Here is a 23,257-nt window from a genome sequence, read left to right as displayed (position 1 = left end):
ATATCTACCTACACGTCGCGGTCACGTCACGCTCACAGCACTTTCGCCGAGTGCAAGGCATAATCAGCTTACTTATACATTACAGGCCATGACGATACGGCGCAATATTGCTTACGTCGTATTGTATTGTCGAGTACTTACAATATGAATGCATACACGTGCATTTGTAGCTACACGTCAGAATACAAGTCAGCAAAAATGTTTCGGCGTTTATCGAACGAAAAACTATGTATAATCGCGTTGTTGTTGGAAGGAGCTTGTGAATGGGAAAAGAACAGGAATGTTGATGGAGAAAAGAAAAGAACAGGAATGAATAATATAAATATAAAAAAATTATGTTGTTTTATATTTTTCTGATGAACAAATTTTCTTAAATATACTGGGTTTGCTTTTAAATAAGAATAAAATTCTTTTCAGGATTTCTTAAAATTTATTTTAATTAACAACATCGCTTTAAGAACTGCGACTCTCAATTGCGTTTTTTCGGTCGTCCACAACTTGTTCAAGACTCTTTCTATGGGTGCATTAGTTCCGGGCATGCATTAAATGTATTCAATAAGTATACGAAAGTTTTATTATTTAAATTATTGGTGCGAATGTGTTGGAACCAGTGGTGTAGTGCTAAATTTCGAAGAAATTCTTCGAGCGATGAATGTATCCTTCAGTTCATGACACAAAGCCGTCTATTTTTTCGTCGCACCCCCCGAAAACGCTACCTACCCTCATGTATTGATAGCACAATTAGACATTCAGCCTAGACAATGGTTTGAGCCGTCATAAGCGAAAAAAAGGTCCAGGGCCCATTTATTTCGTCAATGGGTCCATGAATGGGGACCAATATTTAAATGTGCTAAAGACACATCTGGTGCCTCACATAAAGCCTGGTGGTATTCTTGATTCTGACAGCATTTTTATGCATGACAGCGCTCCTTGTCATCGAGCTTGGGTGAAAAATATTGCAAAAGTGGTAAAACTTTTCGAAAAAATTAAACTTTTATACTATTTTGATTTTTAAATTTTTATGCCCGTGCCAATAAAAGGTGGCGGGTACCGGCTATTCTACAACCCTGGTTGGAACAATTGCACCGAACGACTTTCGATTGAAACGTTCCCAATGTTCCATTCTGTCACTTTTTGCGGTGTAATATAGTTAGTAATAAGTGAATATTCATCAACTACTTCTGTATCTTGATTACAATTAATAAATCCCTTTTGAATCAATATATCCATTACACCTTGAATTTCTTCCCACGTAGGTATTTTGGTTAAATCCGCCCATTCAAATATTTCTAATTCTTCAAAGAACAAAGTCCACTGCTCCAAATATTCTTTGCTTACTTTATAGAACTCAGCAGCTGTAATTTTTATTTGTTCTTGTGCCATATGTACCGATACACACTGTATCAAGCTAGTTAAATTTTGGCACTTTTTTTTTAATTGTTACCGTTTGTTGCTCTCTTTTTTAAAACGGGACATTTCGACGTCCCGAAGCTGTGCTTGAGGATAGCGGGACAGGCTAACTAAAATGGGACGGTCCCGTTCAAAACGGGGCGTATGGTCACTTTAGGCATGCTACACAGTCAATATCACTAACAGTATCACCTGTATCAAGCCCCAATATCGGAAAGCGTTCGCTATATCTTGATATCAAGGCCGTGTATCTAAAATGTTTCATCCATGGTGCCAGGGGGCGTGGCTTTAATTATTAACGATCCCCTCAATATCCTCGACAGCCGTGGGGGATGTTGGCGATATTTCAGAGACCGTGTCGGAAACGGTTCTTATCATGGAACATCTGGAACCCAAAAACTCCATCAATCGAAAGCTATCCACGCGAAATATTGTACTAACGAGAACTCAAGTGCCAGATGTTCTGTGATTGAGATTTTAGTGACTTGCGCGAGATCGCTTTTTGCGAAATAATCACCGAACCGCAGGCTCTGTGTGCGCAGACTCCAACCGATTTGTATGCTAGTCAACTAGAATTCCAGTCTACTAGTATCGGTTTCGGCCTCTCTACAAAAACGACTGTTCTCGACGCAGTTTAATCGATGACGAAGAATCAAATCCAGTTTAATAGTTTTATACGCATATGCATAAACAGTCAAAGTCTGCTCGATAAAACATAAAAATGGCTGCAAATTTTGTATGATTTTTGTGAAATGTCGAAGTTTTGACACTCTGTATATTTTGACAGTAGCATTTTTTTAGGTACGGATTGAAATTGGCGAGAAGGGGCTAATAATGGAGTGTCGACTTTGTCTCTGCTCAGCACCAGCCGAGTCGTTTGTCTCCATCTTTGATAATCCTGAACCTTTAGTGCAACGCATTTCAAACTGCTGTCAGCTACAGGTCGGTTTCATATATTATTTATTTACATTTACATTTACCAGATTTTCTTATCTGATTTATTAATAAAAACCAACATACGTACTTTCAAAGTATCACTAACATTCATCCAATTCGACGTAACTGTAACATACATAACTCTATTCTGCAATTTTTGAAGTTAATCTGTAATTGAAAAATTTACTATTTTTTATATTATTCCACAATACATAAAATGTGGTCTGACAGTTGCATAATATATGTACATATGTAGTTGTCAATGCTGTCATGACATTTGCAAACCTAGTGTTTCTAATGCCTCGCTGCACTTAGCACTGTTTACTGTTTGTGGGTCTCGTCGTTGACATTATATAATTCATTTCCAAAATTTACTGTTTTTCAGGTTAAGAAAGGTGACAGGCTGCCAGAAGTGATTTGCATTATGTGTGAAAATAGCCTGAATTTGCTTAGCAATTTTAAAAACATCTGCATTCAAAGTGATGAAACGTTGAAACTGAGACTAACCCAGTGTTTGGATATCAAAAGAGAAGAAATTTTACTGGATGATTTAATATGGCAAAACGAATTTGATTCTGAACCGGTTATCTCTGATTCTCCCGATAATGATGAAAAGAATGAATGGAAATTGGAAGGCTTCAAAGAGATCCAATGTTCAATAGTAGATAAAACTGAACCGGTAATATTATATCGCGTTAGTGTGAAATATACCATTTAAAAAAAATTTAAAAATAAATGTATAATATATTTTACAGATGCCCGAAAAAAAGACCACTGATATATCAACTGACGATAAGTCTTATAAATGTGCTACTTGTTCTAAAACATTTAGGCGTAAGTCCACCTTTGCGAAACATTTGAGTACTCATGCTGGGGAAAAAACTTACCAATGCGATGTTTGTTCAAGATCGTTTCTTTTGAGAAGTTATCTTGTGACCCACTTGAAAATACACGAAGGGGTAAAACTTCACAAATGTGACACCTGTTTTAAATCATTTACATTTAAGTATTCACTTATGAAGCATATTATAACTCATACTGGGGAAAAACCTTACCAATGCGAATTGTGTCCAAAATCATATGGTCTTAAATCTCTTCTTGTGATACACTTGAGAACTCATACCGGAGAAAAACCTTACCAATGTAGAATTTGCTTAAAATCATTTAATCAAAATTCAAGCTTATTCTCACACATTAAGATTCATAATGGAGAAAAACCTCACAAATGTGAAATTTGTTCAAAATCTTTTGGTTTCACAGGTAATCTTGCGAAACATTTAAAAACCCACAGACAGGAAAGATCACACCAGTGCGAAATCTGCTTGAAGTCATATGCTACAAAATCATCACTGAAATATCACATGATAACTCACACAGGAGAAAATCCTCACAAATGTGAAATCTGTTTCAAACCATGTACTAAAAGAAGTGAACTTGTAAAACATATGAGAACCCACACTGGGGAAAAACCTTATCAATGCGAACTGTGTCCGAAATCATATGGTCTTAAATCTTCTCTTGTGATACACTTGAGAACTCACACCGGAGAAAAACCTTACCAGTGTAAAATTTGCTTAAAATCATTTAATCAAAATTCAAGCTTGTTCTCACACATTAAAACTCATAATGGAGAAAAACCTCACAAATGTAAAATTTGTTCAAAATCATTTGGTTTCAGAGGTAATCTTGTGAAGCATTTAAGAACCCACACACAGGAAAAACCGCACCAGTGCGAAATCTGCTTTAAGTCATATGCTTCAAAATCTTCACTGGTGGATCATAAGATAACTCACACTGGGGAAAAACCTCACCAATGCAAAATCTGTTTCAAATCTTGGACTAAAAGAAGTGGCCTTGTAAAACATATGAGAACTCACACTGGGGAAAAACCTTACCAATGCGAACTGTGTTCAAAATCATATGGTCTTAAATCTCTTCTTGTGATACACTTGAGAACTCACACCGGAGAAAAACCTTACCAATGTAGAATTTGCTCAAAATCATTTAATCAAAGTTCAAGCTTGTTGTCACACAACAAAATTCATACTGGAGAAAGACCTCACAAATGTGAAGTTTGTTCAAAATCATTTGGTTTTAAAGGCACTCTTGTGAAACATTTAAGAACCCATACACATGAAAAACCGCATACGTGCGACATCTGCTTTAAATCATATTCTACAAAATCTTCATTGGTCGATCATATTAGAACTCACACTGGAGAGAAACCTCACCTGTGCGAAACATGTTTCAAATCATTTACTATAAAGTCTGCCCTTGTAAAACATATGAAAACTCACACTGGGGAAAAACCTCACCAATGCGAAATCTGTTGCAAATCATTTATTAAAAAAAGTTGCCTTGTAAAACATATGAGAACTCACACTGGAGAAAAACCTTACGAATGTAGAATATGCTTAAAATCATTTAATCAAAGTTCAAGCTTATTGTCACACAATAAAATTCATACTGGAGAAAGACCTCACAAATGTGAAATTTGTTCAAAAGCATTTGGTTTCAAAGGTACTCTTGTGAAACATTTAAGAACTCACACACATGAAAGACCACACCCCTGCGAAATCTGCTTTAAATCATATGCTACAAAATCTTCGTTGATCGATCATATTAGAACTCACACTGGAGAAAAACCTCATCTGTGTGAAATATGTTCCAAATCATTTACTACAAAGCCTGCCCTTGTAAAACATATAAGAACTCACACTGGAGAAAAACCATATCAATGTGAACTGTGCCTTAAATCATATAATCTTAAATCTGTTCTTGTGAGACACTTGAGAACTCACACTGGGGAAAATCCTCACCAATGTAGAATATGTCCAAAATCATTTCATGATCGCTCCATGTTATTGGCACACATCAAAACTCACAATGGGGATATCGTCATTGGTGCAAAATCTGATTAAAATCATTTGCTTTCAAAGGCACCCTTCTGAAACATGAGAACTCGCACATACGGAAAACCGCATCAATGCGATATACATATATTTTGAATCAGTTACTCTCAGTCTTGGGTGTTATACTTTCATGAAATGTGTATAATATGGTAATTGGATTATTACGCACATTGCTATCGCACAAAATACGATTTTTTCCATGAAAATCGCGAATAGGGAATATTTGGCACTCGAGTTCTCGTTAGTATGACGAACTTTTCGGCTGCCAGATGTTCCGTTATAGAGATTTTAGTGACTTGGGCGAGCGCTTTGTGGGCTATAATCACTGAACAGTATAATATAACTATATGTAGGGCTGATGGGAGGGGGAAGTCGGGATAAAGTTCCAGGGCCTGGAATACCTTTGGAATACCTTTGGGGCTCCATGTCGGGACGTACAAATGACTGATTCTGGAGAAAATCATAACTAGAGGTAGGATAGTCACAGTGCTATCCATTGTTCCATTGCTGTAAATCCTTTGTAAAAAAGGTTCGGCAAACCTTTAACAATGCATTTACAACCTTTGAACAATACGCGGCACCTTCTGGGTCCGGTGACTAATCATAACAATAATATATTTAAAATAATAAATTGTAACAAAAATATGTTTAAAAAATAAATGAAATCGTACCTTTTACGTAATACTTTCTTATTTTAAAAATTAACAATCATCACAGGTATTGTTCTTAAAGTTCATTAAAAATACATACATCTATAAGATCTTTTTTTTTTCTCATTTCAGTTCCGGTTTCCGATTCCGATTTCCGGTTCTGATTTCAATTCCGATTCCCGATTCCTTTTTCAGTTCCAGTTCCGAATTCTTTTTTTCTTTTCGGATCCGGATACCTTTTTCAGTTCCGTATCTGGATGCCTTTTTAATTTCCGGATACGTTTTCCTTTTTCTTCAGTTTCCTTTTCCGGATTCTTTGTTCAGTTCCATATCCAGATTCCTTTTTCAGTTCTGGTTCCGGATTTCAATTTAAGTTCGGGATCCGGATTCCTGTTCCAGGACCTGATCCCGATTCCTTTTTTGGTAACTCAATTTTATTGACGACATTAAATTATTGAGTCGTAAAAATTCAACTGATTCGGACTCTTTAATTAATAGTATTACGGTACGCGTCAACTTACAGTCCACTAAATAAATTGAAATTTTATAATTTCTTTATAAAAATCATAAATTTATATTACATTATAACTATAAATAAAATCGTTGAATCTTTGTTGTGTTGTAGCCAAAACGTATTTTTTCTTCCGTCTAATACTTTTTTTTGTTCTCATTTTTACTGTCATTTTTTTATTTAATTGATTTGTATTGTAGGCGGGGTACGATGTGTTGACCGTATCCCGGCCTAACGAAACACTGTTGTGTGGTTCAAAGATGGGGTCACCAATGTAGGCGGGGTAGCGATGTGTTGACAGCGCTGTTGGATGATCAGAAGGTTGCGTAGATCACGTCGGATTAGTACCAATGTAGGCGGGTTACATGTGTGTTGACCGTATCCCGGCCTAACGAAACACTGTTGTGCTAGTTTTATAAAGTTTTATTGTTTGCCTATGGTTGTACAAAGGTATGGTATTTGTGGGCAAAAGTATGTCGTTCAGCGGTCTCTGGATATGGTAGAGTGTCGCTGGCTCAGCATTCAGCTATGTACGGAAGGTCTCTGGATACGGCAGTGTGTTGCTGGCTCGTCCGGCTGGTTGATCTTCCAAGTCCGCGTAGTGTAGTGGTGGCTGGTCAGGAGCTGTATGTTGACTGGTCTGCTGCTGTGTGTCGACGCTTGCTGCTCTGGGTCGACTGGTCTGGTGCTGTGTGTCGACGCTTGCTGTTGTGGGTCGACTGGTCTGGTGCTGTGTGTCGACGCTTGCTGTTGTGGGTCGACTGGTCTGGTGCTGTGTGTCGACGCTTGCTGTTGTGGGTCGACTGGTCTGGTGCTGTGTGTCGACGCTTGCTGTTGTGGGTCGACTGGTCTGGTGCTGTGTGTCGACGCTTGCTGTTGTGGGTCGACTGGCGTGGTTTGGGTTGTACCTCCTTTTATAGTGTTTTTGGAATGCTTGGTGGAAGTGGTTATTGACGCGTACGAAAGGAATTTTGTTTTCGTCGAGGCGTCGAATTTTCTGGAATGCTTGATGGAAGTGGTTATTGACGCGTACGAGAGGAATTTTGTTTTCGTCGAGGCGTCGAATTTTCTGGAATGCTTGGCGCCTTTCCGCTCGATGTATTTTAATGGTGGCGGCGTGTTTCGACCGTTTTGGTTCCACTCGACTGGTAGGGGCGTTCCGCCTGAGTTTAATATAACGACTGCAGGTGCATGTCGTCTGGGTTTCGGGAATGTAGTTTGTTGTTGCGGAATATTCTCGAATGTTTCGATGACGATGACGACGACGAGATTCCTACATGGCTCTCCGGTGAGTGTTAACGATGTGTGTGATTTTGTGGGAATCTTGATGTGTTGGAGTCTATTGACTCGATGGCGTCGTTGTTTGTCCGGTTGTGCTGGAGAAAGTTGTCTCGACAGCGGGTCTTGTGTTGCATGCCGGTCCAAGTCTTGTTCTCTACCAGGTTGCTTATTTTGGGCGAGCTGCGTTGGTAGTGAAGGTTTGCGATGGCTTGGATGGTGCTGTTGTGCAGGCTGCTGTGTTCTGCGTGGAGTCATTCGCGTGACTGTTTTGCTGGTTGTGCTGGAGTTAGTTGTCTCGGCAGCGGGTCTTGCGTGAAGAACGTTGGTTGATGAAGTGCGTTGAGTGCTGGTCTTCGTTGGTTGTGCTGGAGTTAGTTGTCTCGACAGCGGATCTTGCGTGAAGAACGTTGGTTGACGAAGTGCGTTGAGTGCTGGTCTTCGTTGGTTGTGCTGGAGTTAGTTGTCTCGACAGCGGATCTTGCGTGAAGAACGTTGGTTGACGAAGTGCGTTGAGTGCTGGTCTTCGTTGGTTGTGCTGGAGTTAGTTGTCTCGACAGCGGATCTTGCGTGAAGAACGTTGGTTGACGAAGTGCGTTGAGTGCTGGTCTTCGTTGGTTGTGCTGGAGTTAGTTGTCTCGACAGCGGATCTTGCGTGAAGAACGTTGGTTGACGAAGTGCGTTGAGTGCTGGTCTTCGTTGGTTGTGCTGGAGTTAGTTGTCTCGACAGCGGATCTTGCGTGAAGAACGTTGGTTGACGAAGTGCGTTGAGTGCTGGTCTTCGTTGGTTGTGCTGGAGTTAGTTGTCTCGACAGCGGATCTTGCGTGAAGAACGTTGGTTGACGAAGTGCGTTGAGTGCTGGTCTTCGTTGGTTGTGCTGGAGTCGGTTGTCTCGACAGCGGGTCTCGTTTTGCGTACCAGTCCGAGTTGTTCTTTTCTACCATGTTGCTTATTCTGTCTAGGCTACGTTGATAGTCAAGGTTGGTGGTCTGGACGGTGTTGTTGTGCAGGCGTTGTGCTGATTGTGCTGGAGTTAGTTGTCTCGACAGCGGCTGTGTTGTGTTGGAGCTAGTTGGCTCAGTGGCGATTTGTTTCGCCGGTTGTGCTGGAGTGGGTTGACTCAACAGCGGGTTGTGTTGGTAGCTGGTCCATATGTACTTTCACACCATGTTGCTGTTGCTTTGTAGGCTGCGCTGTGGGCTGCTATGTAGGCTGCGATGTGGGCTGCTATGTAGGCTGCGATGTGGGCTGCTATGTAGGCTGCGATGTGGGCTGCTATGTAGGCTGCGCTGTTGACTGCTGTCGTGGCGGCTGTTGGTTGTTGTGGAGGCTGCACTGTGGGCTGCCGTGTTGACTGCGCTGTTGACAGCTATGAAGGCTGCGATGTAGGCTGCTATGTAGGCTGCGCTGTGGGCTGCGATGTTGACTGCGCTGTTGACTGCTATGAAGGCTGCGTAGTTCAAAGATGGGGTCACCAATGTAGGCGGGGTACGATGTGTTGACCGTATCCCGGCCTAACGAAACACTGTTGTGTGGTTCAAAGATGGGGTCACCAATGTAGGCGGGGTAGCGATGTGTTGACAGCGCTGTTGGATGATCAGAAGGTTGCGTAGATCACGTCGGATTAGTACCAATGTAGGCGGGTTACATGTGTGTTGACCGTATCCCGGCCTAACGAAACACTGTTGTGCTAGTTTTATAAAGTTTTATTGTTTGCCTATGGTTGTACAAAGGTATGGTATTTGTGGGCAAAAGTATGTCGTTCAGCGGTCTCTGGATATGGTAGAGTGTCGCTGGCTCAGCATTCAGCTATGTACGGAAGGTCTCTGGATACGGCAGTGTGTTGCTGGCTCGTCCGGCTGGTTGATCTTCCAAGTCCGCGTAGTGTAGTGGTGGCTGGTCAGGAGCTGTATGTTGACTGGTCTGCTGCTGTGTGTCGACGCTTGCTGCTCTGGGTCGACTGGTCTGGTGCTGTGTGTCGACGCTTGCTGTTGTGGGTCGACTGGTCTGGTGCTGTGTGTCGACGCTTGCTGTTGTGGGTCGACTGGTCTGGTGCTGTGTGTCGACGCTTGCTGTTGTGGGTCGACTGGTCTGGTGCTGTGTGTCGACGCTTGCTGTTGTGGGTCGACTGGTCTGGTGCTGTGTGTCGACGCTTGCTGTTGTGGGTCGACTGGCGTGGTTTGGGTTGTACCTCCTTTTATAGTGTTTTTGGAATGCTTGGTGGAAGTGGTTATTGACGCGTACGAAAGGAATTTTGTTTTCGTCGAGGCGTCGAATTTTCTGGAATGCTTGATGGAAGTGGTTATTGACGCGTACGAGAGGAATTTTGTTTTCGTCGAGGCGTCGAATTTTCTGGAATGCTTGGCGCCTTTCCGCTCGATGTATTTTAATGGTGGCGGCGTGTTTCGACCGTTTTGGTTCCACTCGACTGGTAGGGGCGTTCCGCCTGAGTTTAATATAACGACTGCAGGTGCATGTCGTCTGGGTTTCGGGAATGTAGTTTGTTGTTGCGGAATATTCTCGAATGTTTCGATGACGATGACGACGACGAGATTCCTACAGTATGTTTATGAAATTCAAACACATACACTATAAATTAAATTACTTTTTATCTATACCTATTCTATTATGATGGCCTATGTGCACATACTTGTGCACTTGGCATCGGCCGACATAAACAAAAGAATAAATGAAAAATACGATTTTTTTTCAAAAAAATTAATTAAATTTTAAATATTATAAATGTGAACGATGTAACATGCGCAAAGCCCACACCATGCCGCGTCTCTTTGTACGATATACGATTCCAAGGGGAGAAAGAGGGACGGAGCATGTCACACGCATGCACGCAATAGACAATTATTATTAAAGAGCGGACCCAGAGCGCGCTGTTCTTTGTTCACATGTTGTAAATGCATTGTTAAAGCATTTACAATAATGGAATATACGGCGCGCTTCCGGTTCTACCTCTAATTATTATATATGATAATTCTATAAATTTGGTTACATGTGTGGCAGCTCTACGACAGTCATTAAGCGTCGGTGAGTACTGAAATCGCTTTACAGCCAGTATTTTATTGACAAAATGGTCACTATTATATTATTAAATGTATGTTTATATAAATAAAGAATGGACAGTATAAAAAAAAAGTTTTTTAAAAACATACCTATTCTATAATTTGTATATAAAATTATTATTTCGAATAAAAATATCAATAATTTTATTTTACTACCGCCATCTATGTTTAAAACTATTAAACAAACGGTGGATAAACGTCAATGACTATCTCGCCGGGTAGATTTAAAACGCGTCTTACACGATATTTTTGCACCATCGTAATGGCGAAGGATCCATTTACTTATATTGATGACCAAAATAAGCAATATGGCAAAGTATGAAAACGATCGGATAAGAGGCAAACTTTTTCCTGAATTGTAATCATAAGTGAAACGTAAAGGAGGTATGTAAAAATAGCAAACTGTCAGTAAAATTTAATAACTGGTCAGAATAAAAATAATAAAGGGACAATACAATAATAAAGGAACAGTATAAAATAATAAAGGCTCAGTGTAAAACGATAAACATTGTTTTACCACTATGTCGACTGTAAAAACGTGTCTCGAAAGGTTTCCTCTTTTTTAAAAGATTTTTAATGGTCAGGTTAAACGATTTCAATTTTTGTGGGAAGGTGAGCGTGTTGCTGTACCTTCATACTAATTTTGATGTGTTGAGAACCATTAGGAGATCATATAAGTTATGAATTGAGTCTGATTCATTTGTGTCCATTTATAAATAAATAAAGGCATAGCCTGTTCAAATATTTCTTTCGTTGGAGATAAGTGACGCGTACCCAACATATCATATTTATTTTATTTGATCCAAACACATTTTTAATTCCATTTGAAGCATCAAAAATTAAATATTATGAATTAATCTCTAAAATACTTAACAGTAAAATACAAGCTATAGTAAGCGGTGCAACACTGCACATCAGTCAAATCTTGTTTGGCGCCCAAAACGAGGGTTAGTTAGTAAAAATGTCATCCGACGAGGAAAAGCTAATTTCAGTTATACATATATCATTATTATATAATCTCCAAAATGCAAATTATGTTAATAGTACCAGAAAAAACAACATTTGGAAAGAAATTGCCAGGGAAATGGGATTAAAGGTCTGACCGCACTAAATATTGCACTAAATAGTGCGGCCAAATATTGTTTGTATGAAATTGTATGAGATATAACGCACTACACGTCACGCGACAGAGTTGCCTTTTGTATCAACTTTGCCGTGTTGTGTCGTGCTGCAGCAGTCGACGGCCGTATAGTGCGGTCAGACCTTAAACGGTCCATTTCGTCGATCTCGCTCCGAGGTACCGAACGAACGAGTGACATAATTTACTGCGTAGTGTCGCATCGCTGTCGTTCAAGTGCGGTTTACCAAATATTGTCACACACTGCCGTGTCGTGTCTTAGCAGTCGACTGACGCACATTGCGGTCAGACCTTCTGCCGAGTTTGTACAAGCTCCAACTGTCAAAACGCCAATATTAATTCCTTAAAAGTTCCATTTTCAATTTGTTATTTTGTGTACACTCTAACCGGTCAGATTGGGTGGAAACGAACAAAACTACATAGACTTAATCAAAGTCTGCTAAACGAAACAAGCATGGCGTTAAATTTTGTATGAGTTTTTCCAAACGTCAAAGTTTTGATAGGTATTTTGATTCGTAAATTTTGACAGTAGTATTTCTTGTGTGTTTATTTCGTTTAGGTACAGAATGAAATTGACGAGAAGGGGCAAATGATGGAGTGTCGACTCTGTCTCTGTTCATCACCAGCCATATCTTTTGTCTCCATCTTTGATAATCCTGAACCTTTGGTGCAACGCATTTCAAACTGCTGTCAGCTCCAGGTCGGTTTCATTTATTTATAATGCTGTTATGACATTTGAAAACCTTGTATTCCCATTATTTGACTAGTATTCGCCTGTCTACCTCACTGCATTTAGCACTGGTTACTATTATCGGGTTTCGTCGTTGACATTGTCTATCATTCATTTCAATAGTTTACTTTTGTTTTCAGGTTAAGAAAGGTGACATGCTGCCAGAAGTGATATGCATTATGTGTGAAAATAACCTGAATCTGCTTAGCAATTTTAAAAACGTATGCATTCAAAGCGAGGAAACGTTAAAACTGAGATTAACCCAGTGCTTGGATATCAAAAGAGAAGAAATTTTACTGGATGATTTAATATGGCAAAACGAATTTGGTTCCGAACCGAGTATCCCCGATTCTCCCGATAATGATGAACATAATGAATGGGAATTGGAATTATTAAAAGATATCAAACACTCAACAGTAGATCAAATTGAACCGGTAATATTATTTTTCGTGGATGTGAGATATGCCATTTTAAGAAATTTAAAAATAACATGTTCATATATATTTTACAGATGCATGAAGATAAGATTGTTGATATTCCAAATACGTATAAGCAATACAAATGTGCTACTTGCTCTAAAAGATTTAGTAGGAACTCTGCATACTTGAATCATTTGAGTACTCATATTTGGGGGGAAACTTACCAATGCGACATTTGTTCAAGATCATTTCTTTTGAGAAGTAATCTTGTGAACCACTTGAAAATACGCCATGGAGTAAAACTTCACAAATGTAATACCTGTTTTAAATCATTTACATATAAGTATTCACTTTTGAAGCATATGAAAACTCACACCGGGGAAAAACTTTACCAGTGTGATATTTGTTTAAAATCATTTAGCGTTAAATATACTTTAGTTACACATATGAGAACTCACACTGGAGAAAAACCTTACCAATGTGGAATATGTTTAAAACCATTTAATGATAGTTCTAATTTGTTGTCACACCTTAAAACTCATAATGCGGAAAAACATTATCAATGCCATAATTGTTCAAAATCATTTGGTTCAAAGAGTTATCTTGCGAGACATTTAAAAACCCACATACAGGAGAAACCGCATCAGTGCGAAATCTGCTTTAAATCATATTCTATAAAATCATCGCTGAATCATCATATGATGATTCATACTGGGGAAAAACCTCACCAATGCGAAACCTGTTTAAAAAAATTTCCGAATAAGTTTGCTCTTGTAAAACATATGAGAACTCATACTGGAGAAAAACCTTACCAATGCGATGTGTGCTTAAAATCATTCAGTAGTAAGGATTATCTTGCGACACACTTGAGAATTCACACAGGGGAAAAGCCTTACAAATGTGAAATATGTTCAAAATCATTTCACGGTAGCACTAGTTTATCAAAACACGTTAAAACTCACAGTGGGGAAAGACCTCATCAGTGCAAAATCTGTTTGAAATCATTTGTCATCAAAAGCATGCTAATGCAACATTTGAACACCCACACAGGGAAAAAACCGCACCAATGCGAAATGTGCTTTAAATCATTTTCTAGAAAATCATTACTAACCTACCATATGAAAACTCACACATCGGAAAATTTGCATCGGTGCGAAGTCTGCTTTAAATCATATACTTCGAAAACAGCGCGGATGTATCACATGAGAACTCACACTGGAGAAAGACCTTACTTGTGCGAGATCTGTTCCAAATCATTTACGAGAAAGTCTTTTCTTGTAAAACATATGAGAACTCATTCTGGAAAAAAATCTTACCAATGCAAAGTGTGCTTAAATTCATTTGGTTCAAAAAGAATGCTATTGAAACATTTGAATACCCATACGCAGGAAGAACCGCACCTATGCAAAATCTGCTTTAAATCATGTTCTACAAAATTAATACTAACTGTGCACATGAAAAAAATGCACATGGAAAATTTGTATCGGTGCGAAGTCTGCTTTAAATCATATAATTCGAAAAGAGCGCGGATGCATCACATGAGAACTCACACTGGAGAAAAACCTCATCAATGCGAGACCTGTTCCAAATCATTTACGATAAAGTCTACTCTTGTAAAACATATGAAAACTCATACTGGAGAAAAACCTTACCAATGTGAAGTGTGCTTAAAATCATACCGTAGGAAGGATTATCTTGCGACACACTTGAAATTTCACACAGAGGAAAAAACTCACATATGTGAAATATGTTCAAAATCATTTCACGATAACACTAGGTTATCAAAACACGTTAAAACTCACAGTGGGGAAAGACCTCATCAGTGCAAAATCTGTTTGAAATCATTTGGTTTCAAAGCCGTTCTTGTGAAACACTTGAAAATTCATACTGGGGAAAAAAATTACCAATGTTCAATATGTTCAAAATTATTTCATAGTCAGTATAACTTATCGGAACATATTAAAATTCACACACCAGAAAATTTGCTTCGGTGCGAAGTCTGCTTTAAATCATATGCTTCGAAATCATCGCTGATGTATCATATGAGAACTCACACTGGAGAAAGACCTCACTTGTGCGAGATCTGTTCCAAATCATTTACGAGAAAGTCTTTTCTTGTAAAACATATGGGAACCCATACTGGAGAAAAACCCTACCAATGCGACGTGTGCTTAAAATTATACAAAGAAAAGTATCTTCTTGTGACACACTTAAGAACTCACACTGGGGAAAAACCCTACCAATGTAGAATATGTTCAAAATCATTTTATGATAACTCTATCTTGAGAACACATATTAAAATTCACAATGGGGAAAAATCTCATCAGTGCACAATCTGTTTAAAATCATTTGGTTTCAAAGGCACTCTTGTGAAACACTTGAAAACTCATACTGGGGAAAAAAATTACCAATGTTCAATATGTTCAAAATTATTTAATAGTCAGTCTAACTTAACGGGACATATTAAAATTCACAGTGGGGAAAAACCTCATCAGTGTAAAATCTGTTTTAAATCTTTTGGTTTCAAAAACACTTTAGTGAAACATTTGAGAACTCACATACAGGGAAAAGCTGCGCCAATGTGATGAAGTTTTTAATCATTTATTATTATAAAACATGCAAACTTAAATGGGGATAAATTTCCTCGATACTGAAACCGTTTAAAATGATTTTACCTACTTTGGGATGCTATGGATAAACTGTAGAGACTAGATCTAATTGACAGTGCATCTATTTGGTTAATATCCGCTTTATTTATGTATATGGGTTTTTTTTTAATTTTGTCCACTGTTTTCAGCCATGTGTTTTGTCTTACAGATACTTGAATTTAGAAAAAATATGCGTTTATAAAATCGTATAACTAATTATTATTAATAACTAGTGTTTTTACTCGGCTTCGCTCGGTATTTGAAATATAAATCGCTTAAACATGGCCAATCTAATAGTAAACATTTTACTAAATTTATTTGAATATTCATTCATTTGCTCGACGACCTTGACATCACGGATTTACGAACCAATAATACTTACATACTTTCAAAGTCTCTTTCGAAATTATATATTACATAATAATAAATTAAAGAAAAAAATTTTGCTTCACTAGACCTAGTGTTTGTTGTTATATCATAATTTCTATGAACATAAACAGAATTCTTTAATAAATGAGTGTTTGTTTTATTTACATAATAATCAAAATAAACAATTGATTATCAAATTAATTAATAAATTTATCTTATGAGTTCATATATTGCACATACTTTTATTAATAATGAATTTGAATCTGTTTATTTCACTTAATTTTATGTACCCAACACTTCCTGACAGAAATATTATTAACTAATGATAAACCCGATGAAATATCATCGCATGGGTTACGGTTACGGTGACCATGCGTCCTTCATTTAAGAGGACAGTCCTTTATTACACTGTTCTGTCGTTTAGATTTATTTATTTTCTAAAATTGGCCTTTTGTCCTTTTTTTTGTAAAGTATGTTTCACTGGAACTAAGACGATGCTACCAGCGAACCTTAAAAAATCGTTTCTATTTTTTGCTATAAAAATGTTGGGGAGATCTAGATCGACAAATGAAAAGATCGAAGAATGACAACAGAGTGATAAACCCTGCCAGCATAAGTAATTTAAAAAATCGCTGAATTTTCCTTATGTTTCCTTGGATCTAATGCCCCCATTGAACGAATATTTTCATTAGTTTATTAAGAATATGTGAACCGATGAGAAAGCCCTATTAAAAATAGACACATTATATACATAGGAGCATGCATTTATACCACATGCAATTTTGAAATTAGCTGTATACAATTTTTTGATTTTTTTACAGCACAAACCCTCGTTATTAAAAACAAGTTACAAATCGTTTTTTGAAGTTACAAAGCATTTCTTCATATGTCCTTTATTTTCTCCAAAAAAATATGGTCACCGTAGTTATGGTACATATGTATATTAATTTATTCAATAAAAAAAATTGTTAAAAATAACCAATTAATAAACAAAATTGTTAAGTTAACTTTACAAATACGTCAGAAACCTTGCCGCAGTAGTAAACATATTGTATCTGATTCTCAAAGTGGGATTGTAAAAGGCATGAAAAATATCAGATAATCCTCGACGGCTTGATTTTGATTGCATAATCTGGTGAACAAGATCATAAGCCTTCTTGGAATCCGTATCCTAGTTATGCCTAAGGTGACCAGATGTCTTGGATTTGAGTAGTGATTGAACATGTAACCGTTTTCGCGCATAAAATAAATATTTTTATGCGAAATAGTTCCAATTGGATTTTTGCCATACACAGATACTTCAAAGTCAGTATTTCTATTCAGATGGAATTTTTCCGCATCCTGTGAAGAGTTTTTAAATAATATTTCATGTAATGAAAGTTTATTAAAATAAATTCACTCTGCGGAAAAATACGCAAAAAATCTGTTTTTAATTAGGTGAGTCAAATAATTATTTTTATTTGACTCACCTAAAAGAAAAAAAAGAAATTTTTCGATCATTTAACAATAAAAAAGCAGTTAAATGTAGAATTGAAAAACTCCCATGTTTTTAATTACAATAAAAAAGCAGTTTTAATCCACAAATTCTTAACTCGCGAGTTATTAAGATAACATCGATTATACAGAGTGGACCAACTTGGATGGTTGAGACGATGTCGATCTTTAATGATCAGTGTTCATGCGCATTTCATTCATTTTAAGTTGCTTTATATTTTTTCTGTTGTGAAATTAACTTCTCAATGCTCGCATTTTATATGAAAATGCTGACCTAATAAAAACAATGGATTTTTAATTTTTCAAACGATCAAGTTTTTTTATTATAGATTTTTAGTCTTATTGCTTATTTTATTTTTTTTAGTGTAATATTAACAGATATTATGGTAATTGGATTATTATTCACATTGCGATCGCCCAAAAGACAAATTGTGCCATGAAAATCGCGAATACGGAATATTTGGCACTCGAGTTCTCGTTAGTATGATGCGACTTTTCGGCTGTTCTGTTACAGAGATTTTAGTGACTTTTGGGCCAGCACTTTGTGACTAATAATCACCGAACCAAATATTATATTAAAGGAACATGAGACTTTTTATGTGATCTTTTATTTTATAATATAACTGTAATTTTTTCTATTGCTGTTTTTTTTAATATATCAGAAATATATTTTTAAATGATATCATATTTTTTTAATTCACACAAATTTTATGATATACGATAAATGAGCATTTAAATTGTCCCCTTTAAAATGAATTGTATATTTATATATTAATAATAATAGTTTTTGAGAAACAAATTGATTTGGAAAAACAATGAAAAACGTGAAAATAAAAACAATATCGAAAAAATAAAAAAAATCTTCTGTGCATCAGGGGACGTAACCAAATCAAACAATTTTACGAGAAGGCCGGGACGAACGCAAAGCACGTTAAAGACGGGTCTGTCCCGGCCAAAACAGCAAGTTTGGTCAACGTATATATATGTATAGCACACACTGGAGAAAAACCTTATCAGTGTGATATTTGCTTAAAATCATTTGGCTTTCGAAGAACTATTGTGAGTCATTTAAAAACCCACTTGAATTCATTTTCTAGAAATAACTCTTGAATCTGCATTTATAATACGTATGCAAACTCACATGGAAATGAAATTTCCCATATGGAAAATCTTTCTGAAACAGCCTTAGCCAGGGCGGGCTATGGGGGCGTTATACCTCCCCTAAATTTAAAAATGATATTATGGAGGATGAACGAATGAGACGACTGGCATGTTAATGCACGTGTTTATTATATGACAGCTGAAGACAGAGTGAGTAGTAGCTCTCCGAACCCAGCCGGGTGGGTCCCCACTCGCAGGAAGGCAACCAAACTCGACCATGTCGTATAAGCGAGCCGCCACATCACTCCCCCCCCAGCATCAGCGATACCAAAATTACAAAGAAACAAATTTTACAAAAGAAAAAAATTATTGTTACACAAAGAGAAAAAATTATTACGTGGGGAGAAAAAAATTGTTGACGTGGGTCATCCGCTGTGTACATAGGTGTACCGCCCTGAATGGTCGGTAGATTCGAGGGCGGTGACGTCGCGAGCAGGACGGTGGGTGGTCCGATGGTCGCGCCGATGCGATGCGATGCTGCGGCGGCGCCGCTCTTCCGAGGCTGATGTCGGTTGGTGGGGCGGCGGGGGCGGCAGGGGCATCGATGTGGTTGATGATACTCCGAGCTGGACTGTGAGTCGTTGTGGCTCGTGGAGGTGTTGTAGCGCTACCGCCCGTCTCGGCGTGACGACGCTCGTGGGGACGGACGGGGCCTTGATGATGATGATGATGATGGTGCTGAGGTGGTGTATGTCTTGTGGTGCTGGATGACCGTTCTATGTGTAGTGGATCGCGCATGACTCCACATCCAGCTGTCAAGATCGTCGTCTCATTCGCTCCCCCATTTTTTAAAAGCACCTGTCGTCGACGTTGTGGCTGGACGTCGGTAGGTAGGTAGGTAGGTAGGTAGCCGTGTCTGCTCGTTTATTGTCACCCGCGGGCCGCGACGCGCTGTGTTGATGGCGATGGGGGCGCGGCGGGTAGCTTCCCCCGCCTGGCTCGGCGAGGCAGGGATGAGCGGCATGTTGAAATTGATCGAGGCTGCGTGGCTCGATGTCGGGGGTCACCAGTATGGAGGATGAACGAATGAGACGACTGGCATGTTAATGCACGTGTTTATTATATGACAGCTGAAGACAGAGTGAGTAGTAGCTCTCCGAACCCAGCCGGGTGGGTCCCCACTCGCAGGAAGGCAACCAAACTCGACCATGTCGTATAAGCGAGCCGCCACATCATGTTATTTATAAAATGCAATAAATCCAGAAAAAAAAAGCTACTTTTGTTTCATTTTCGAGAACTCTTTAAAAATTAATATATGTATTTGCGTAACGCATACCTTGCAGTCAACCGGTAGCTACTAACACTGTCTAATTTTCTCCATTTGCTGAACGAACAATATGTAATGATTTGTATATAAAATTATTATTTTTAATAAAAACACCAATAATTGTTTTTACTACCGCCAAATCTATCACGAGAAAATTGATTGACCAATTTTAGGGTGTGACCAGTTTTCTCGTGACCAGTTTTAGTGTGACGGGTGATCACGTGTGACCGATCTAGAGCGACCGGTTGTCCTGTGACTGGTTCACATATGACTAGATTCCGTTTACCCGTCCATGCTACTCATCCAAGTTACTTGCACCGTGTCAAACCCAAACGTCAAAGTGACATGTCGCCGACAAAGACATAATTCGCTACCGAATGAAACTATTACCATGATCAACGAATGATGGCGTGTCGGCTTTGTCTCTGCTCAGCACCGGCTGTGTCTTTTGTCTCCATCTTTGACAATCTTGAACCCTTAGTGCATCACATTTCAACCTGTTGTCATCTCCAAGTTGGTTTCTTTTAGTTATTGTTTAGTTTTCTCATATTTGACCAGTATTCGCCTACTTGATCAATATACTTCTATCTCGTCAGGATAGGACTGATTGCTATTACCATGTCTTATCATTATCGTTCTATAACTCATTCCCAAAATTTATTATTTTTAAGGTTGAGAAAGGCGACGAGCTGCCAGAAGTAATATGCATTTCGTGTAAAAACAATCTTAATTTGTTTAGCAGTTTTAAAAATAAATGTATCCAAAACGATGAAATGGTGAGACTGAGGCTAACCAAGAGTTTGGACATCAAACAGGAAGAAATTATATTGGATGATTTAATATGGGAAGATGAATTTTCCACCAATCATTCATCTCCGAATATTTGTGATACTCTAAGTAATAATGAAGAAAATAAATTGAATATCGGTGACTCCAAAAAGACCAATCCAATAGTAGATAAAGTTGAACTGGTAATACAACGGCTCAATAGTATAAAATATTATACAATTTAAAAAATACAAAACCCTCGTTTTTTATTTTACAGATGCGCAAAAAAAGTAACGAGGATAAAGCATACAAATCCGGGGGGAAATTCCACAAATGTGACACCTGTTTTAAATTATTTAGTTTTAAATCCACCCTTGTGAGACATATGAGAGCTCACTCTGGGGAAAAACCTCATAAATGCGATATTTGTTCAAAATCGTTCAAAACTAAATTATCAGTTAGGTCACATATGATAATTCACTCTGAGGGAAAACCTCACAAATGTGACGTTTGTTTAAAATTATTTCCTTATAAATCTGTCCTTCTAAAACATATGAGAACTCACACTGGAGAAAAACCGCACCAATGTGATATCTGTTTTAAATCATTTATTAAAAAATCTGCCCTTGTTTTACATTTGGAAACTCATACACAGGAAAAACCGCACCGGTGTAGTATCTGCTATAAATCATTTACTAAAAAATCATCGCTGAAGGACCATACGAGAACTCACACTGGGGAAAAGCCTTACCAATGCGAAGTCTGTTTCAAGTCGTTCACTTTAAAATCCAATCTCGTGAAACATATGAGAACTCACACTGGAGAAAAGCCTTATCAATGCAAAGTGTGCTTAAAATCATTTAATAGTAAATCTACAGTTGGGTCACACATGAGAATTCACTCTGGCGAAAAACCCTATCAATGTGAGATATGTTTAAAATCATATAATCGCAGTTCGAACTTGTCGGCACACTTGAAAACTCACACTTTGGATAAACCTCACAAATGTGACGTTTGTTTAAAATTATTTCCTTATAAATCTCTCCTTTTGAAACATAAGAGAACTCACACGGGAGAAAAACCTCTCCTATGCGAAATCTGTTTTAAATCATTTACTAAAAAGTCTGCCCTTCTTTTACATTTGGAAACTCACTCACAGGAAAAATCGTACCAATGCGAAATTTGCTTAAAATCATTTAATTTAAAATCAAATCTGAAAAAACATATGAAAATTCACACTGAGAAAAACTTTACTAATGTAAAGTGTGCTTAGCCATTGACCATGTGCATTTTTATTAAATAATAATATTTATTCTCAGAATAAAGTATAATGGAAAAATCTTTTAGTAGTCGCCTTATTTGGGTTTTTACAAAAATCCTTGGTAATTCACTTCTACCGGCCACAGCAGCCGTACGCAAATCAGTGACCATTGGGCTTTCCTGAGCTGTACTTATGTCTGTTTTCATAGCTTTCTGCTGCCTTTAATGAGCTGAGGTATATATTATAATATTTTATTTATTTATATATTAGCATGAATTGTGTGTATTACATATTTTTATTTTTGTCTTATATTATTATTTTTAGAAATATATAAAGATGTGTCGACCATTGAATGGTGTAAGAAATTCGTCTACTAGCAGAAGCCCAGGATTCAGATGAAGAATATTAATACAGCAGTGACGAATCAGACGATTGTGATCATGTGAACATTAGCTCTTACCATGACGATACCGACAGTGAAGAAGAGGAATTGCCAACTACGCCTGATAATGACTTCACGAGTGTTCCCGATTTTAAATGACCCAAAATACTCGCCTTTTTTGTCACGGATAATACCGGCTTTGATCCCATCTATAAAAATAATGAAAATCATCCAACATGCTACAATTTATTATATAAAAAAACCAAACATTTAAATGAGATATTTTAAATTGTACTTACTACTTCAAGTTGTATTTGATGATATAAAGACAAAAGACTTTTTATAATATTAATAATAAAAAAAAGTTTTTTAAAAACATACCTCTTCTATAATTTGTATATAAAATTATTATTTTGAATAAAAACACCAATGATTTTTTTTTACTACCGCCATCTATGTATAAAATTAATGACTACCAACTGTCACCGAGATTAAAAATGTTCGGACTTGAAAAACTTCTTAAACGATATTTTATCTGTATTGTAATGGCGGAGGATCCATTTACTTATATTGATGACCAAAATGAGCAATATGGCAAAGTATGAAAACGATCGGATAAGGGGCCGTTCAAGTATTACGTAAGCAGATTTATTACAATTATTTACCCCCTCCTCCCCTTGTCAGCAAAAGTAAGTAAAGCTCTTTCCCCCCCTTCCCATGCTTACGTAAACATTGGTACCTATATGCATATTCATTATTTGTGGGAATCCCCGAATATATGTTTGGTTTTCAAGCATAGACAATATGTGGGTTGCCAATGTGTAAAAAAAAATAACTACTGCTGA

The 23,257-nt window shown here is 37.7% G+C and overlaps 5 protein-coding genes across 6 annotated transcripts; 3 read left to right on the top strand and 2 right to left on the bottom strand.

Moving 5' to 3' along the window:
* Positions 1-1,083: 1,083 nt before the first annotated feature.
* LOC143921102 (uncharacterized) lies at positions 1,084-6,020 on the top strand. Its single transcript, XM_077444230.1, has 4 exons — positions 1,084-2,146; positions 2,212-2,352; positions 2,732-3,025; positions 3,102-6,020. Exons 1-4 carry the CDS (start codon positions 2,132-2,134, stop codon positions 5,265-5,267), a joined length of 2,616 nt encoding a protein of 871 aa, XP_077300356.1. The 5' UTR covers positions 1,084-2,131; the 3' UTR covers positions 5,268-6,020.
* A 594-nt stretch (positions 6,021-6,614) lies between these two features.
* Positions 6,615-8,490, bottom strand: LOC143921238 (uncharacterized). Of its 2 annotated transcripts, none has more exons than XM_077444448.1 (2): positions 7,308-8,490; positions 6,615-7,222 (listed from the first exon to the last, which is right to left on the bottom strand). In XM_077444448.1, exons 1-2 carry the CDS (start codon positions 7,953-7,955, stop codon positions 7,037-7,039), a joined length of 834 nt encoding a protein of 277 aa, XP_077300574.1. In that variant the 5' UTR covers positions 7,956-8,490; the 3' UTR covers positions 6,615-7,036. The 2 variants fall into 2 exon arrangements, with proteins under 2 accessions (XP_077300574.1, XP_077300573.1); XM_077444447.1 differs by having other exon boundaries at positions 6,615-7,264; positions 7,308-8,444.
* An 898-nt stretch (positions 8,491-9,388) lies between these two features.
* Positions 9,389-10,542, bottom strand: LOC143921587 (uncharacterized). The gene is made up of 3 exons (XM_077444938.1): positions 10,457-10,542; positions 9,724-10,254; positions 9,389-9,616 (listed from the first exon to the last, which is right to left on the bottom strand). The coding sequence occupies exons 1-3, from the start codon at positions 10,540-10,542 to the stop codon at positions 9,508-9,510; spliced, it is 726 nt and encodes a 241-aa protein (XP_077301064.1). The 3' UTR covers positions 9,389-9,507.
* A 1,320-nt stretch (positions 10,543-11,862) lies between these two features.
* LOC143921101 (uncharacterized) lies at positions 11,863-18,247 on the top strand. Its single transcript, XM_077444229.1, has 4 exons — positions 11,863-12,382; positions 12,473-12,613; positions 12,784-13,077; positions 13,155-18,247. Exons 1-4 carry the CDS (start codon positions 12,368-12,370, stop codon positions 15,645-15,647), a joined length of 2,943 nt encoding a protein of 980 aa, XP_077300355.1. The 5' UTR covers positions 11,863-12,367; the 3' UTR covers positions 15,648-18,247.
* Positions 18,248-20,198: 1,951 nt separating this feature from the next.
* Positions 20,199-22,863, top strand: LOC143921104 (uncharacterized). The gene is made up of 4 exons (XM_077444232.1): positions 20,199-20,514; positions 20,673-20,972; positions 21,047-22,264; positions 22,355-22,863. Exons 1-3 carry the CDS (start codon positions 20,404-20,406, stop codon positions 22,040-22,042), a joined length of 1,407 nt encoding a protein of 468 aa, XP_077300358.1. The 5' UTR covers positions 20,199-20,403; the 3' UTR covers positions 22,043-22,264; positions 22,355-22,863.
* Positions 22,864-23,257: the final 394 nt, after the last annotated feature.

The sequence above is a fragment of the Arctopsyche grandis genome, chromosome 13 (genome assembly GCF_051622035.1).
Source record: "Arctopsyche grandis isolate Sample6627 chromosome 13, ASM5162203v2, whole genome shotgun sequence".
Classification (NCBI taxonomy): Eukaryota; Metazoa; Arthropoda; class Insecta; order Trichoptera; family Hydropsychidae; genus Arctopsyche; species Arctopsyche grandis.
The sequence above is the reverse complement of the archived record's forward strand: the minus strand, read 5'-3'. Positions and strand labels throughout refer to the sequence as shown.